This window comes from Homarus americanus, unplaced genomic scaffold, assembly GCF_018991925.1.
Source record: "Homarus americanus isolate GMGI-L3 unplaced genomic scaffold, GMGI_Hamer_2.0 scaffold19078, whole genome shotgun sequence".
NCBI lineage: Eukaryota > Metazoa > Arthropoda > Malacostraca > Decapoda > Nephropidae > Homarus > Homarus americanus.
In genome coordinates, this window is record NW_024749926.1 from 20,412 (window position 1) to 37,363 (window position 16,952).

Consider the following 16,952-nt stretch of genomic DNA (forward strand, 5'->3'; position numbering starts at 1 on the left):
ACACAACCATACACACACACACTTCATCCTTGGCCACTGAAGGGTCAACACGTACCTGGCGCTCCTCTGGGAGCAGCTAGGTCAACTGTTATGTTGGCCCATACCAACTTCCTCCCCTGAACCCTCCTCCCCACCGGAATATCAACAAGTTCTCGCCAGAAGTTATTACAGTATTTTATTTGGGAAAGGAATGGAACCAGTGTTGAACAGAGGTGAGCAATGGTGAACAGTGCTTAAGTGAGTGAGAACAACTCAACAGTAACAGCTGAGTCGTACCCAAGTCAACCTTCACACAGTGAGGTCCTGGGTACCCAGTGATAACTGCCCGTGAGACCCAACAACAAGCAGCGATGTGTTAATCCGTCCACGATAGGAAGGCCTGGGACCACACCTCACTCATATAACACCATCTGTGAGGGAATTACTACACCACGTCAAGCCCCTCATAACACCATCTGTGAGGGAATTACACCACATCAGGCCCCTCATAACACCATCTGTGAGGGAATTACTATACCACGTCAGGCCCCTCATAACACCATCTGTGAGGGAATTACAACACCACGTCAGGCCCCTCATAACACCATCCGTGAGGGAATTACTACACCACATGATGCCCCTCATAACACCATCCGTGAGGGAATTCCTGCACCACGTGATGCCCCTCATAGCACCATCTGTGAGGGAATTACCACACCACGTGATGCCCCTCTTAACACCATCTGTGAGGGAATTACTACACCACGTGATGCCCCTCTTAACACCATCTGTGAGGGAATTACTACACCACATGAGGTCCCTCATAACACCATCTGTGAGGGAATTACTACACCACGTGATGCCCCTCATAACACCATCTGTGAGGGAATTACTACACCACATGAGATCCCTCCTAACACCATCTGTGACTGAATTACTACACCACTTGAGGTCCATCATAACACCATCTGTGAGGGAACTACTACACCATATGAGGTTCCTCCTAACACCATCTGTGAGGGAGTTGCTACACTACGTGTCTGCTGTTCACAACCTCAGCGCACATGATCTACGTGACCTCCACTGTAAACATTAATCTGTATGTTCACTGTATGTTCCTTTACCTTTCTCTAATGAAAGGTTTTGTTAAACCACCAATGTATGTAATAAGTCATTTAAGTCCAATATATATTTTCAGCCTTCGGGCTGCAGAACTTTTTCAATAAACCGTTAATTATTATTATTATTATTATTATTATTATTATTATTATTATTACACACACACAAAGAAATTAAGACAACAAACATCCAGTGAGGGTGTTGTTGTGTGACTGCATGGAGGCGAATTAAAAGATCAGCCGTTAAGGAGCTTATCGCTTGACAACCACGATACATGTTATCACTCCTTTCCACTCCATCTCTCCAATCACACACACCTTTCTGCTTTCTCACTCCATATTCTAAAATGCTGTGTAATGTAATGTTGAAGAGATAAAACTTTGCTCATTTATACTTATACTGACCACAATCTCCCTAAAATACTTTAGGTTTCGTGTTTATTCAAGACATCTTCAGGTCATGAGAAACCACTAATCCCCCACTCAAGAAACGGTGACCAAACATTCCATCAGAAGGTCAGTAATGAGACCAATAATCCCCCACCCTACCTCCACCTGAAATTGAGTCAGGTCAGGTCCCCCCACCCCCCCAAAAAAAATACTTCAAATTTCATCTTTATTCAAGACATTCTCGATTTTCAACCTTGGAAAATTTGTTCCCAAAGACGGAATTTTATTATATACATATATACACACACACACACACACACACACAATGGTCCCCCGATTTATTCGGTCAATTGAACCCTCGGTGTAGCGCATAAAACGAGAAACGCGTAAATGGCATAAGAGAACATATGGGATTAATTGAAATAGTGACTGGGCCGACTCCCTAACTCCACTTTTTCCGACACAATACCTACGTTGTAGTAAAAATAACATCTTAATTTTATGATGGTATGCACACACAATTAATATTTAAGAGAAATTCAGTTGCCAGGTTAATGTCCATTCAAATAATGGACTCAACTCTCCCCCCCCCTCTTCCCACGCTCGCTGGCTCCTCCCTCTCTGAGAAATGTTTGGGTGAAAACACTAGATTTTAATGTATAGTAATAAATAATACCTCAGACTAAAGTTAGGATAATATAATTGACATTGCTGGATTCCTTGTAGATCAGGGAATATTTTGAATATAAACCTCATATATTTTGCACAAAAGATAAAACTTTGGCTCTTTGTAATCAAAATTCTTACATTAGATCTAAAATTTGTGTGTCTAATACAAATTCCATGATGTTTATATATAAAATAATTACAATCTTATAAGAATTCCAACAATGTAAATTATATTCTGGCCGGGTAATTTGTATGAATTTTATGAGGCAAAACAAATATCTTCAGTAAATAAACAAATTATACTTCACCCACGTAAATGAGCAAATTCACAGCATAAATCGGGCATCCCGGTTCTGGCAAGGTACTGCGTAAATGACCAAATGCATAAACGAGAACCGCGTAAATCGAGGTTCAACTGTGTATGTATGTATGTATGTATATATATATATTTATATATATATATATATATATATATATATATATATATATATATATATATATATATATACGCGGTCCCACATTCCGCGTTTCCACGTTTACGCGGTGCCCTGCCAGAACCCAGGATGCTCACATTCCGCGGTGGGTGTACCCCTTTACACGGTGAAGTATAATTTTTTTATTTAGCTCATAAAATTCATACAAATTATCCGGCCAGAATATAATTTACATTGCTGGAATTCTTACAATTTGATGATCATTTTGAATATAAACATCATAGATTTTGCATTAGACATACAAATTTTAGATATAATGTTTACTCTTGAGTAAATATGTTATCTTTTGTGCAAAATATATGATATTTATATTCAAAATATTCCTGGTCTTACAAGGAATCCAGCAATGTCAATTATATTATCCTAACTTTAGTCTGATTTATTATTTATTACTAAAAAGGTAAACAGTCTGGTATTCCCACACATTTATCTAGTAGGGACGTTGGTGGGGGGTGGGGGGAGGGAGGGAGGGACCGGCGACCGACCATCTGTTACCGTGTGAAGAATATTTTTTTTTTTATTAACTGAAGATTTTTATTTTAGCTCATAAAATTCATACAAATTACCCGGCCAGAATATAATTTACATTGCTGGAATTCTTACAATTTGATGATCATTTTGAATATAAACATCATATATTTTGCATTAGACATAAAATTTTTAGATATAATGTTCACTCTGAGTAAGTATGTTATCTTTTGTGCAAAATATATGACGTTTATATTCAAAATATTCCTGGTCTTACAAGGAATCCAGCAATGTCAATTATATTATCCTAACTTTAATCTGAGGTATTATTTAATACAAAATGTTAAAATTTATTTTTTTCACCCACTCTTTCTCTTGAAGGGAGGATTGGTGGGGGGTGGGGGGGAGGGTTGGGACTGACCGCGCGGTTGGAAGAGGGGGGGAGGCAAGGTGGGGTACTTTGATTGACAGATAGTGTCGTGAAGAATATTTTTTTTTTTATTAACTGAAGATATTTGTTTTAGCTCATAAAATTAATACAAATTACACAGCCAGAATATAATTTACATTGCTGGAATTCTTACAATTTGATGATCATTTTGAATAAAAACATCATAGATTTTGCATTAGACATACAAATTTTAGATGTAATGTTTAATCTGAGTAAATATGTTATCTTTTGTGAAAAATATATGACATTTATATTCAAAATATTCCTGGTCTTACAAGGAATCCAGCAATGTCAATTATATTATCCTAACTTTAGTTTGAGGTATTATTTATTACTATACCTGGTTTTCCCCCCAAAATTTCTCAGAGGGAAGAGCCAGCAGTGTAGTGTGAGAAGAGGGGGAGGGAGTCGTGTCCATTATTTGAATGGACATTAACTTGGCGACTGTATTTCTCTATTTCTCTTAAGTATTAATTGTGTGCATGTACCATCATAAAATTAAGATGTTATTTTTACTACAACATAGTTATGTGTCGTCAAAAAGTGGAGTTTGGAGATCGGCCTGGACTCCATTTCAATTAATCCCACATGTTATGTTATTCACTTTACGCGTTTCTCGCTTTCCGCGGTACCCTCCGGGTTACATTAACCGCGTAAAGTGAGGGTTAACTGTGTGTGTGTGTGTGTGTGTGTGTATATATATATATATATATATATATATATATATATATATATATATATATATATATATATATATATATATATATATATATATATATATATATATATATATACACACACCTAGACCCCGACTTACGACTACGTGGACTTACTTACGACTTACCTCAGATATAGATAAAAAAAAAAAATTTTTAAATGACACACGCATTTTCTATACCGAAACGTTTCCAGTTAATGTAGTCTCCATGTATAATTAGAAAATTATGGGGGCCCCATGTGCATTCAGCTGACTACATTAAAGGTTAAGTGCTCAGTCACACTGTATCCATTCCTTATTATTTATTACTTTCACTGTACTGTATCCATTCATCATTATTCATTACTTTTACTGTACTGTATTTCATTGTAGATTTTTTTTTATCTATGTCGGACTTACGACCATGTCGGACTTACGACCTGGATTTGGGTCCCTAACCCGTCGTAAGTCGGCTAGTGTATATATATATATATATATATATATATATATATATATATATATATATATATATATATATATATATATATATATATATATATATATATATATATATACACACACAGTATTACCCCGCTTTACGTGGTTTCACTTTCCATGGTGCATCTACTCATATACGCAGGTGAAGGATAATTTTTTATTTAGCTCATAAAATTCATACAAATTACCCGGCCAGAATATAATTTACATTGCTGGAATTCTTACAATATGATGATCATTTTGAATATAAACATCATGGATTTTCCATTAGACATACAAATTTTAGATCTAATATAATAATTTGGGTTACACAAAGAAAATATTTTATCTTTTGTGCAAAATATATGAAGTTTACATTCAAAATATTCCCTTACCTGCAAGGAATCCAGAAATGTCAAATTATATTATCCTAACTTTAGTGTGAGGTATTATTTATTACTAAAAATGTAAATACAGGCTGTACCTCTCTAGTCCGGCATTCTGTGATCCGGAAACTCCCGTGGTCCGGAACGATTTTAGTTTGTCCAATAGGTAGATAGGCAGTTTTTTTTTTTTTTTTTTTTACTTATCTGAATTATTATTATTATTATTATTATTATTATTATTATTACAGGAGTATTAAATTTTTGCCACTCAGGCCCCAATGTGGGTCAGTGACCTATGCCCGGGTGGGCTAATCCCCTTAAAAATAAAAAATAAATAAAGCCGCGGGAAATTAAGGTTTGTTTACATCCGGCAGTTCGGCTGCGCTCTCTCTCTCTCTGCTTGTCTATACAGAGTACAACATTTAACCCTTCAATATATACGAGCAGTAAATAAGTGTTGCTTTCATATTCTTATGTAGAGTAATGACGATATATTTTCACATGTGCGCACTTACATACGAGCAGTCTCACTTTTTTTTTTACCATTAATGGTTAGCTACTTATATTGTTCCATTTATTAACATTAAATAACATTACAGGTACTTCAAGCAACCATATTCATTTTTTACATTAATTTTACTACAGCTAAACTCGGGGTCTTATTTTCTTCAGTTTTATATGTAGAACCAATCAGTCACTGGTTTCGTAAGCTTTAACATAAACAATGTCTGCAGCCATCTCGTCTCCTCTAATATTCCACGTATTATTAATAAATTGTATTGTTAATTTTGCACACACGTACATTAATTTAATAAAAACAAATTCAGAAACATTAATTAAAATATATATGAACAGTAAATAAGTGTTGCTTTCATATTCTTATGTAAAGTAATGATGAAGTTTACATTCAAAATATTCCCTGACCTACAAGGAATCCAGAAATGTCAATTATATTATCCTAACTTTAGTCTGAGGTATTATTTATTACTAAACGTTAAAATCTAGTGTTTTCACCCAATCATTTCTCAGAGAGGTAGGGGCCAGTGAGCTGGGAAGAGGGGTGGGGGGGATTTGAGTCTATTATTTGAATGGACATTAACCTGGAGACTGTATTTCTTGTAAATATTAATTGTGTGTGCATACCATCATAAAATTAAGATGTTATTTTTACTACAACATAGGTATTGTCAGAAAAAGTGTTGTTTGGGGGGTTGGGCCAGTCTCTATTGGAATTAATCCCTTATGTTCTGTTGTTCACTTTACGGGGTTTTCACTTTCCGCGGTACCCCGTGGGTTCAATTGACCGCATAAATCGGGGTACTAATGTATATATATATATATATATATATATATATATATATATATATATATATATATATATATATATATATATATATATATATATATATATATATATATATATATATATATATATATATATATATATATATATATATATATATATATATATATATATATATATATATATATATATATATATATACACAAGTATATATAAACAAACATTTATTTAACACTTACAATGTCGTAAAATTCTTAGGAGCAGGAACAGTTTGTCCACATCCTTTGACTGAGTTGCAGCCTTTGGGAAGCTTGTTGGCATTGTAATCTGCATTGAGGAGTTCATTAATCTTCCCAAGGGCCACTTCAGACAGCAAAAGAAGGCCTACATTGGAGCTCTTTGTTGCCCAGCAGTAGTTAGCACTCTTACTAGCCATGTCAGCAAAGTATATGCCTTTACCAAACTGTGAAAGATATAAATAAATTAGAAAAAATACAATAACACACAAGAAACATAACCTAAGGAAACACTGAAAAGGCAGAAAAATGCACCAATGAAACAGAAGAAAATTGCACCTATCATCTACTGTTCTTTCCATTTTCTATCACAAGTTTTCATTCTCTATTAGATACGAGGTTCTCCGCATTACAAAGGGGTGAAGAGCCAAATTTAAAAAGCGGAGAAAAATGCGTTTTAAGTTTTTCAAAGATCAAACATCCATAACTTTGTTGTTTTCTAAGCTAGAGGGTTAATTTTTTGTTTATTGTGCAGCTCCATCCCTCTCCTAGCAACCAGTGAAAACTGGAAGTTAGTATACTGTGAATAGTTATTATTTTATCGTGAGTTGAATGAGAATAACTACCCAGTGATGTACAGTTGCTTGAGCTTCAAACCAACAATAATCGTGTTTTTCTGCAAAATTTTCTTCTTATTGTGGGCTAATACTGTAAAACAGGTTTATGATCACCAAAAACAACACTCGTCTTACACCTCCCCAACCCCCCCCAAAATCAAATAATAATAAAAAAACTAGTATGCCTATCAGTATTTATCTTTCTGTCCCCATTATTAGCCAAAGATATATAATATTGTTTAGTATAAGTGTTTAAAAATAAGGAAACACCACTACACTCATCTCCCCCACCATTAACTTCTCCCCTCCCACCCCCCCCAATATAATTAACATATGAATACAAAGGCAGAGAAAGTTTGCATAATCTTGGGTAAAAGCAGTATTATGATAATAATATTACAATCTTACTTTGCTTAATTCCTTCGTTTTATTATCCCTGAAGATCGTAGTAAGTTTAAGTTACATAAATACTGAGGAGCGCGTATAAGATTAATGGCCTTGTCATATTCAATCACATACTGTTCAATAGGGGGCAGGGAAAAAACACTTTTATTTGAGTTGCAGGCTGCACTTTTCAGGCATCGTTTGTATGGCTGTAACAAACACCTGTGCAAAATTTCATGCCATTTCATGCATACTTACCCTGCCGCATCGCGAACGACTTTTTGTCAACTTTTAGTGTATACCAAAAATTAGGTGTCATTTAATGTTTTCCAGGATAATGATAAATTTTACATGGGTGACATCGATTTAATTCACATGTTATTTTACAGGTACACAGTATAGAAAATCATTACAAGTTCATATTGAAATTCTTTTTTGTGCAGAACCTTGGCATCATTTTCCTAGACAATAATCTTTGCCTAATATATCCATCTCTCGATTCGTATCCCGTCACTTCAGTGCAAGCTTCAGTCATCACTTTTATGCCTCTCTCGACCGCGTGAGTGCTGTTTGGCCACTAGGGCACCACTAATGGTGTATCAAGAATGTCATTAACCTGTAGATTTGACAGAGAAGCAATGTAAGGAGGCTCAGTCTTGGGTTCATTCCTCCAGTTAATCATGGAATGATAGTTTTTTGCTTGCCACTTTAGTTTCGGAGCCACCACCTTTCTCATGTTGACTACAGGAGGCACATCCTCATTCCCATCTCCATCTTTACCCTCCTCATCAGTATAGTTTAACAAATTCTCGTCAACAGCAGCATCAGAATCTTCCTCCTCCTCTTCAGATCTGCCAGTGCATTCTTCCTTTTGCTGATTCTCCTCTCTAATTTTTCTTATCATTGAGACAGCTTTTTCTCTAACAGTCATGTCCTCATCTGCACACATACCAAGAAGAAGTTGATCTGTGTGGGCGAAGTATGCATTTCTCTGGACAGCCTTCTTCACTATCGTCTCCTCCTCACTATTCAGGTGTTTCATATATAGCAGGGACTGGAATACGTTCCTTGAGCCGTGTGTTACGTAAGGGTGTATCTTGATGTAAAACCACATTGGAGCACTGAACTTTATTATTGTAATGACAATTCTTTTCAACTCATGGCTGGGTCTTGATGTTGCTACATACAGCCTGAGGATTCTACTCCATAAGGTGTTCCACCTTGACACACAGGGAGGACCTGGCTCAATAGCAGCCAAGTCATCTTCAACAACACCTGTGATAACTCCTTTACAAATCCTATACAGGTATTTCTGATCCCAGGACAGATCTTTCTCCACTTCATCATTAAACACAGGGAAATCAGGGAAACTGACTGGCTGGAAGGTGACAACTGGAAGCTCAGACAAAGACTCCTTGATCTGCTTTCCAATGGGACCACGCCAATGCTCAGGACCACTTGGTTTACCATCATAGTGATAAAAAACTGCGCGGAAAGGCAGCTCATTTCCGTGAAGCTGACATATGAAATAATGGAGCGGGTGACCAAGTAACATTTCAAGATGATGAATGACTCCATTTTCTGATCCTACATTTACATTGGTTCCATCACAACCAACACACACAATGGGCTGCTGGGTTAGATTTTTCTCCACCAGAAACTCGTGAATAGTTTTGGCAATCTGCTTTCCGTGTCCAGTCTTGGGAGTCACATGTGTGAGATATTCATTGCCAGGCTCAACCATGATGACATAATGATCTTTCACCATCATCTATTTGAATAATTTCAAGTGCGCCAACTTACCCAGGTCTCCCCTACATTACAGTACAGTAACACAACATTGAGAAATAAAATGAGAAATGGCTGATAATCAATATAGACATAGCACCATACTCATCTGCAACAAGACAACTTAAATGAAATAAGAGATATGAAAAAAAAGTTGATAAACACTGAACAGAACATTGCACCGCCACAGCGGCTGTTTGGCTAGTACTGTAGGTAAATTTAAAAATTTCAGTAGAAAATGCGGCAGACTAAACCTCGACATATCAGCTTCAAATTTGGCATGGAGTCTTAGATATGTATAAGGAACAATGCCTGAAGAGTGCAGCTTTGAGCAAAATTTCACTGCCCCCTACTGTTCAAAGTCTTTCTCTGCCCTCTCTAAACATCGATCCTCTCACTCTGAACGGGATGTGACCACCTTTACTTACTGAGCACACAGCCCGAGGCAAAATGACACCATATTTTTGAAGGACTTTCAACCACATTTCTAGTCTACCTAGGGGGTTATATCCAACGCCAACATGTAAAGGAAGGGTGAAACTAGTGATATCCATAAAAAAAAAAAGCATTTTGCCCGGGGTGGCGCTTGTAATGCTGAGCGCCTCATATAAAGTACAGTAAAACCTCGATAAATCGTATTTCAATATATCGGAGTTTGCTTTTTTCGGACTCTGAGATGCTCTGGTCACCATAAGAAAAGAAAAAAAATAATAATAATAAAAAAAAATCTGTCTGTAATTTGTAAATAAAAGGATAAGCTGTATCAGAAGATTGTTTACTCAAGATGCATTCGCGTGGGAGCTTTCAGTAGACCAGCTTACAACAGGGGTCACTATAACACACTGTATAGTATTTGATATGAAGATTCCCTCTTAAAAATTTTATTTACTACCTTTAGGTGTTATATGATGACTCAGTTTGGCTACATGTGCACTTAGACAAATGATTAATGAATAAACCAGGGAATATGCAGATCTAAAATACTTTACACTACAATATTACTTACAGATGCTAAATACACTACTATAGTGTTAGATAGGGTGGAATCAAAGGCATTTCGTCTAATTAACTCTCTTCCCTTTCTCTTTGCCTCGCAGCAATGGTGTTTCACTCTCTCTCTTTTGCAGGTACTTTAACGGGCAATGTTCGGTGGATTTGGCATCCTGTGTACCGCCGGCAAGGCCGTGGGCTCGTAACACATGTCTTGCCCGCCGTGCCCACCGTTTCTCTGCGGATGTCGGTCACACGAGAATAACCCGTTATAGTACCTCCTTCTTTCCTCACACAGCCAAACTGTGGAATGCTCTGCCTTCTTCTGTGTTTCCATACTTATACAGTCAGTCTCACTTTAAAAAGCTGGTTTTCCGGCATCTTCGTGGTGTAGATTAAGACAGTATAACCTTTTTCTTCTCTATTTTCAATTTCTTTCAGTTCTTATTTTTTCAGCCCCCCAGGCCCCGTTGTGGGTCGTTTGACCTGTGCCCGGGTGGGATAATTTCCGAAAAAAAAAATTGATGATCAACAAATAACTGTACTGTGCTGATTTACTAAATGTTGAAGACAGACATTGTGGTAAACCGATCAACTGTTTGCTCTTTGTAAACAATGACTCATGGTTTTCAGTGGGATTCTTCTTTCAGGAAAGCTGATTCTTTTAGGATAATATTTTACAGGTTGACAACCCTTTATCCGAAATTCCAAAAACCGAAAAGCTCTGAAAACCGAAAGTTATTTTTGTGGAGCAAATTAATTTTTTTTTTTTTTTTTTATTAGCCCACCCGGGCACAGGTCACTGACCCACATCAGGGCCTGGGGGGTGAAAATGTAATAGTAATAATAATAATTATTCATAATAAATAAAATTTGTAATAAAAAATACACAAAAATAAAATAAGAATGATAACAATAATAATAATAACAATAATACTGTAATAATAAAATAATAATAATAATAATAATAATAATAATAATAATAATAATAATAATAATAATAAAGAAATACAAGAATGAAAAAAGATCAAAAGTGAGAAGCACGACCTAGACCTATGAAGAATTATTAATAATATTATTATTATTATTATTATTATTATTATTATTATTATAATTATTATTATTATTATATCTTAGCCCCCAGGCCCCAATGTAGGTCAGTGACCTGTGCCCGGGTGGGCTGATCCCTGTAAAAAAAAAAAAAAAACTAACCATTCTGAAAACCGAAAAATTCCAAAAACCGAAATGCATCTGGTCCCAAGGATTTCGGATAAGGGATTGTCAACCTGTATCAACCTGGCACCAAATGATCCTAAATTATATGAGAATTGTGATGGAATTGCATAAAAAAGTGTTAAAGGAATCTCGTGGGAGTTTGGGGGAGGGAGCCACCCACCTGTACTACCCCCCCTCCCCTCTGCCAGCTGCTCCCAGATAAACATTTGTCTTCCACATACAATATACTGTACTCCAATACTTATTTGTTCTTATTTTTATTTTTATAGTACTGTACAGTATACAGTTTTCTCTTTATTCAAAAGACATAGCAAAGTCTGTACAGTAGGCGACTTTAATTTTAGCCAAATAGATTGGGTTGACCTTAAAGGTAACTCAGAATCAGAGGATTTTCTTGAAACAATCCAGGACTTTTTCCCAAGCCAACAAATAACCGAACCCACACGGGGTAATAATATACAGTAGTACCCCGCTTAACACGGTCAATAAAACCCACAGGGTACCGTGTTAAGTGAAAACCGCACTAAGTGAACAACAGAACATATGGGATTAATTCCAATAGAAACTGGCCCGATCCCCAAACTCCACTTTTTCTGACACAATACCTATGTTCTAGTAAAAATAACATCTTAATTTTATGATGGTACATGCACACAATTAATACTTAAGAGAAATAGAGAAATACAGTCGCCAAGTTAATGTCCATTCAAATAATGGACTCAACTCCCTCCCCCTCTTCCCTCTCTGAGAAATTTTTGGGGGAAAACCACTAAATTTAAATAAATAATACCTCAAACTAAAGTTAGGATAATACAATTGACATTGCTGGATTCCTTGTAAGACCAGGAATATTTTGAATATAAATGTCGTATATTTTGCACAAAAGATAACATATTTACTCAGAGTAAACATTATATCTAAAATTTGTATGTCTAATGCAAAATCTATGATGTTTATATTCAAAATGATCACCAAATTGTAAGAATTCCAGCAATGTAAATTATATTCTGGCCGGGTAATTTGTATGAATTTTATGAGCTAAAACAGGCAGTCAGGCAGGGTGGCGGGTGGGGCGAATCTAAAAATAGCTCTCGAGCCGGACACTCACCGCATATACGTGGAAAAAACCCGCGTTAAGTGAAAGTTCGGCTCTGGCGAGGCACCGCGTATACGGTAAAACGCGCTAAGCGAAACCGCGTTAAGCGGGGTAATACTGTACTCGATTTAGTTCTGTCAAACAGATAAAACCTCATTAGTAATGTCGAGGTAGGGAATAAACTTGCTAACAGCGATCACAAATAAATTAGATTCCAGTTAGAATTTCAGCGCCTGCTGCAAAGAAAATTCCACTAAAGTCCCAGATTTCAGAAGGGCAAACTTTGATAGATTGAAGAGGCAGCTGAGAGAAGGGTTATCACACTTGGGGGTGAATTACATGACCTCACATGAGGTGTCCTCACACAATATACCTACAGAGGGCGACCTCACCTTACCTGGAGACCTCACAGTTGAGGATGACCTGATAACTAGATCTCAGGTTGACGAGTTCCACAACAATTTAAATAATGAGTTACTTAATGCACAAAGGCAGAACATACCATACAGAAAACTCAGATCAAACAACAATGACCCTAAATGGATAAATAATTATTTAAAGAACATTATTAGACAAAGGAAGGCTATAGGTAGGAGAACAAATCGTGGTGAAGTTTACCTCTGAGATTATTATAAGGTATTGGCTGGTAGGATTAAGACCGAGATAATAAACGCAAAGAGGAATAATGAACTGAAGGTAGCAAGGGAGGCGATTGGACCAATACAGTCGGATACCGGCGAGCTAACTGATAACGACGGAGAAATGAGAAATAATTTGAATAAATATTTTTCAAAAGTTTTCACCACCGAAAATTTGAACATGATACCTGAGGCACCGACTCTATACAGAGATAGTGAAGAAAATATATTAAGCAAGATAGTAGAGACTAGTAACGATGTTAGTAAGCAAATAGACAAACTAAAACCTAATAAGTCACCAGGTCGCGATGAGATATTTGCCAGAGTATTAAAGGAAAGTAAGGAAAAGCTTAGTAGCAAAGTTGTTTAACATTCCTTAAAAACGGGAGCAGTACCAGAATCCTAGAGGATAGCAAATGTAATACCGATTTTCAAGAAGGGAGATAGGTCACTATCCTCTAACTACCGTCCAATTAGTCTAACATCAATTGTAGGCAAATTACTGGAAGCAATCATTTCAAACTCTATTTGCAAGCACCTAGAGAAGTATAAGTTGAACAATGATTCCCAACATGGCTTCACAAGCGGGCGTTCATGTCTAACTAATCTATAAAAAAAAATTTCAGCTGTTTTCGAATCAGTGGACGAGGGGCACAATTATGATGTGGTATATCTCGACTTTAGCAAAGCCTTCGACAGAGTCCCACGTGAAAGACTAAGAAGAAAAGTGGAGGCTCATGGCTTTAAAGGAGATATTCTAAGATGGATTAGGGCGTGGTTACAGGACAGGAAACAGCGAGTGAGCATTAACGGCACTAAATCCGATTGGAGCAACGTCACTAGTGGAGTTCCCCAAGGCTCAGTACTTGGACCATTATTATTTATTATATACATAAACGACATAGATATCGGCGTAGACAGCAACTTAAGAAAATTTGCTGATGATGCTAAAATAGAGTGTAATTAAATCTGGCGAGGACTACGCAAAACTACAGGAAGATCTAAATACATTTTTTGAATGGTCTGAAAAATGGCAGATGAAATTCAATGTGGACAAATGTAAAGTACTCCGTATAGGAGATGTAAACAGGGAAACCAGATACCAGATGAACAACGATTTTATTGAGAAATCCGACTGCGAGAAGGATTTAGGAGTAATGATAAGTAGGAATTTTAAGCCAAGTAAACAATGTGTAATTGCTCGAGACAAGGTGAATAAAGTACTTGGGTTTATACAAAGGAGGGTTAGCTACAAGACTAGCGAGGTTATCCTAAAACTATATCTTGTGCTTGTGAGACCTCACTTGCATTAAGCAGTTCAATTCTGGTCACCGTATAACAGAATGGATATAGAATCCTTGGAAAGAATTCAGAGGAGAATGACAAGACTAATCCCGGGCATTAGGAATCTTGAGTACAGAGACAGGTTAAAGCATCTTAATCTGCGCTCCCTAGAGAGACGTAGAGTGAGGGGCGATATGATAGAGGTGTATAAATGGAAGCCAGGACTGAACAAAGAGGACATTATAAAGGTACTCAAACTATCCAACCAGGAGCGAACTCGTAACAATGGTTTTAGATTAGACAAATTTAGATTTAGGCGCAAAATAGGTAAATATTGGTTTGGAAATAGAGTAGTGGACGAGTGGAACAAGTTACCAAACATCATCATTAACTCGAATACGCTGGATAGCTTCAAACATAGGATGGATGGATATATGAGCAATAGGGGTTGGGTGTAAATGGGACTGCCCAGTATGGGCCAATAGGCCCGGTGCAGTTTCCTCCATTCTTATATTCTTATAACACCTCAAAGTAAATAACAATCATCTCTTTGACAACCAGACTTATATGTCTGAATTTCAACCCAGAGAGTTGTTTCATATTTATTTTGTTTTCATTGATGCAATATTCTTTTAATAACCTTGTTATACACTTAAAGACCTTAGTTGTTGAAGTGCAATAATAACATAACAACTGATTTTCTTAGACAGTTGAAAGAAGCAGTGTTATCTTCAACCCACCCCCCCACCCCCCCCAATATATTCACTTTTTTCGGACTGGGGTCTGCCCCACTTAATCCGATTTATCGAGGTTCTACTGTATTTGGTTTGAGAATTTTGAGTGAAAGGGCGTCAGAGGTCTAAAGAAATTTGTATATCTGCTTTGTTGATTTTGAAAAACCTTTTGACAAAGTAAAGCACAATACACAATACACAATTCTGTATAATGAAGGAGATATTATAATTTTAAAGAATCTCTACTGGCAACAGGAGGCTGCATTGTTAGTTAATACAGCTCCTCCCCAACTTACGACCTACTCGACTTACGACCACCCGGACATACGACCGCCTCAGTCATACCAAAATTTTGTCAAATTACATATTTTCGAGTCCTAACGTCAGTAATTGCGCTGTGTACTGACAAAATTTTCGTTTGTAATGCACTTTAAAATGGCTGGCAAGCTTAAAAGTGCGAGTTTTGTGGTGCTGAGAAGAAAAGAGACACCCATCTTAGATTTTCTATGTATAATTTAAGCATTTTCGACTTACGACCTGGATTTGGGTCCCTAACCCCGTCATAAGTTGGGGAGGAGCTGTATTCAACTTTCTAATTGGTTCACAATTAGACATGGAATAAGTCAAGGCTGTGTTCTATCTCTAACATTGTAAAACATATACAGTACAGTGACCCCTCGTTTAACGAACGCCTCGGTTAACGAACTGCCTTCCATAAGGATCTTCAATTCGGTTAACGAACAAAAATTCGGTTAACTAATTTCTTACGAACCGACCTCAACATGTTTTCGCTTGCACTGACCGGGCAACCAGCTTTAGTATCAGTCCGCCAATACATTAATCGGTTCTAGGGCTTAAATTCCTTACTATTTTAGTAAATATCAAGAAGTTTACAGTTGTACCCCGCTTTACGCGATTTCTCATATACAGTGGGGTATGCTATAACGAACGGATCCTACTACGAATATTCCTATAACGAACGGTTTTACCTATAAAATTGAGAATACTATAACGAACGAAACTCCTATAACGAACATTAAAAAAAATTTTTTTTTTTTTTTTTTACTAATTTATTGTTTTTTTATTACAAGTATTAATGATATTGGTTATTTCAGGGGTTTAGATGCATATTTATGCACTTTTTTACAATTTTATATTATATTTTTCAGTGTTAAGTGGTTGTATTTGGTGGCCTGGAACGGATTAATCCTATAACGAACAAGGTTCTAGAACCAATTAGATTCGTTATAGCATACCCCACTGTACATGGTGCCTCGCCAGAACCGAACTTTCACTTAACACGGTTCATCTACCCATATACGCGCAGAGTGTCCGGCTCGAGACGCTATTTTTAGATTCACCCCACCCGCCACCCGCTCCCGCCTGCCTCGCGTCTCCCTCCTCCTCCTCCCGCCCTCCCCTCCCGCCTCCGCCTAGGCAAGCCGCGCTGTAAGGTTGAGCAGTGTGTGTCTTTGTTGCGTTATCACTGACGTCATATGACATATTGGACTGTGATT

General features: G+C 36.9%; 1 protein-coding gene across 1 annotated transcript in view; it reads right to left on the reverse strand.

The window, feature by feature from the left end:
- The window catches only part of LOC121853976 (poly [ADP-ribose] polymerase 2-like), a gene marked incomplete at its 5' end in the record, with an annotated part of 56,460 nt that overhangs the window by 18,483 nt on the left and 21,025 nt on the right, over nucleotides 1-16,952 (reverse strand). The window contains 1 exon segment of the mRNA XM_042348369.1: nucleotides 6,672-6,895. Coding sequence (XP_042204303.1) covers nucleotides 6,672-6,895 — 224 coding nt within the window.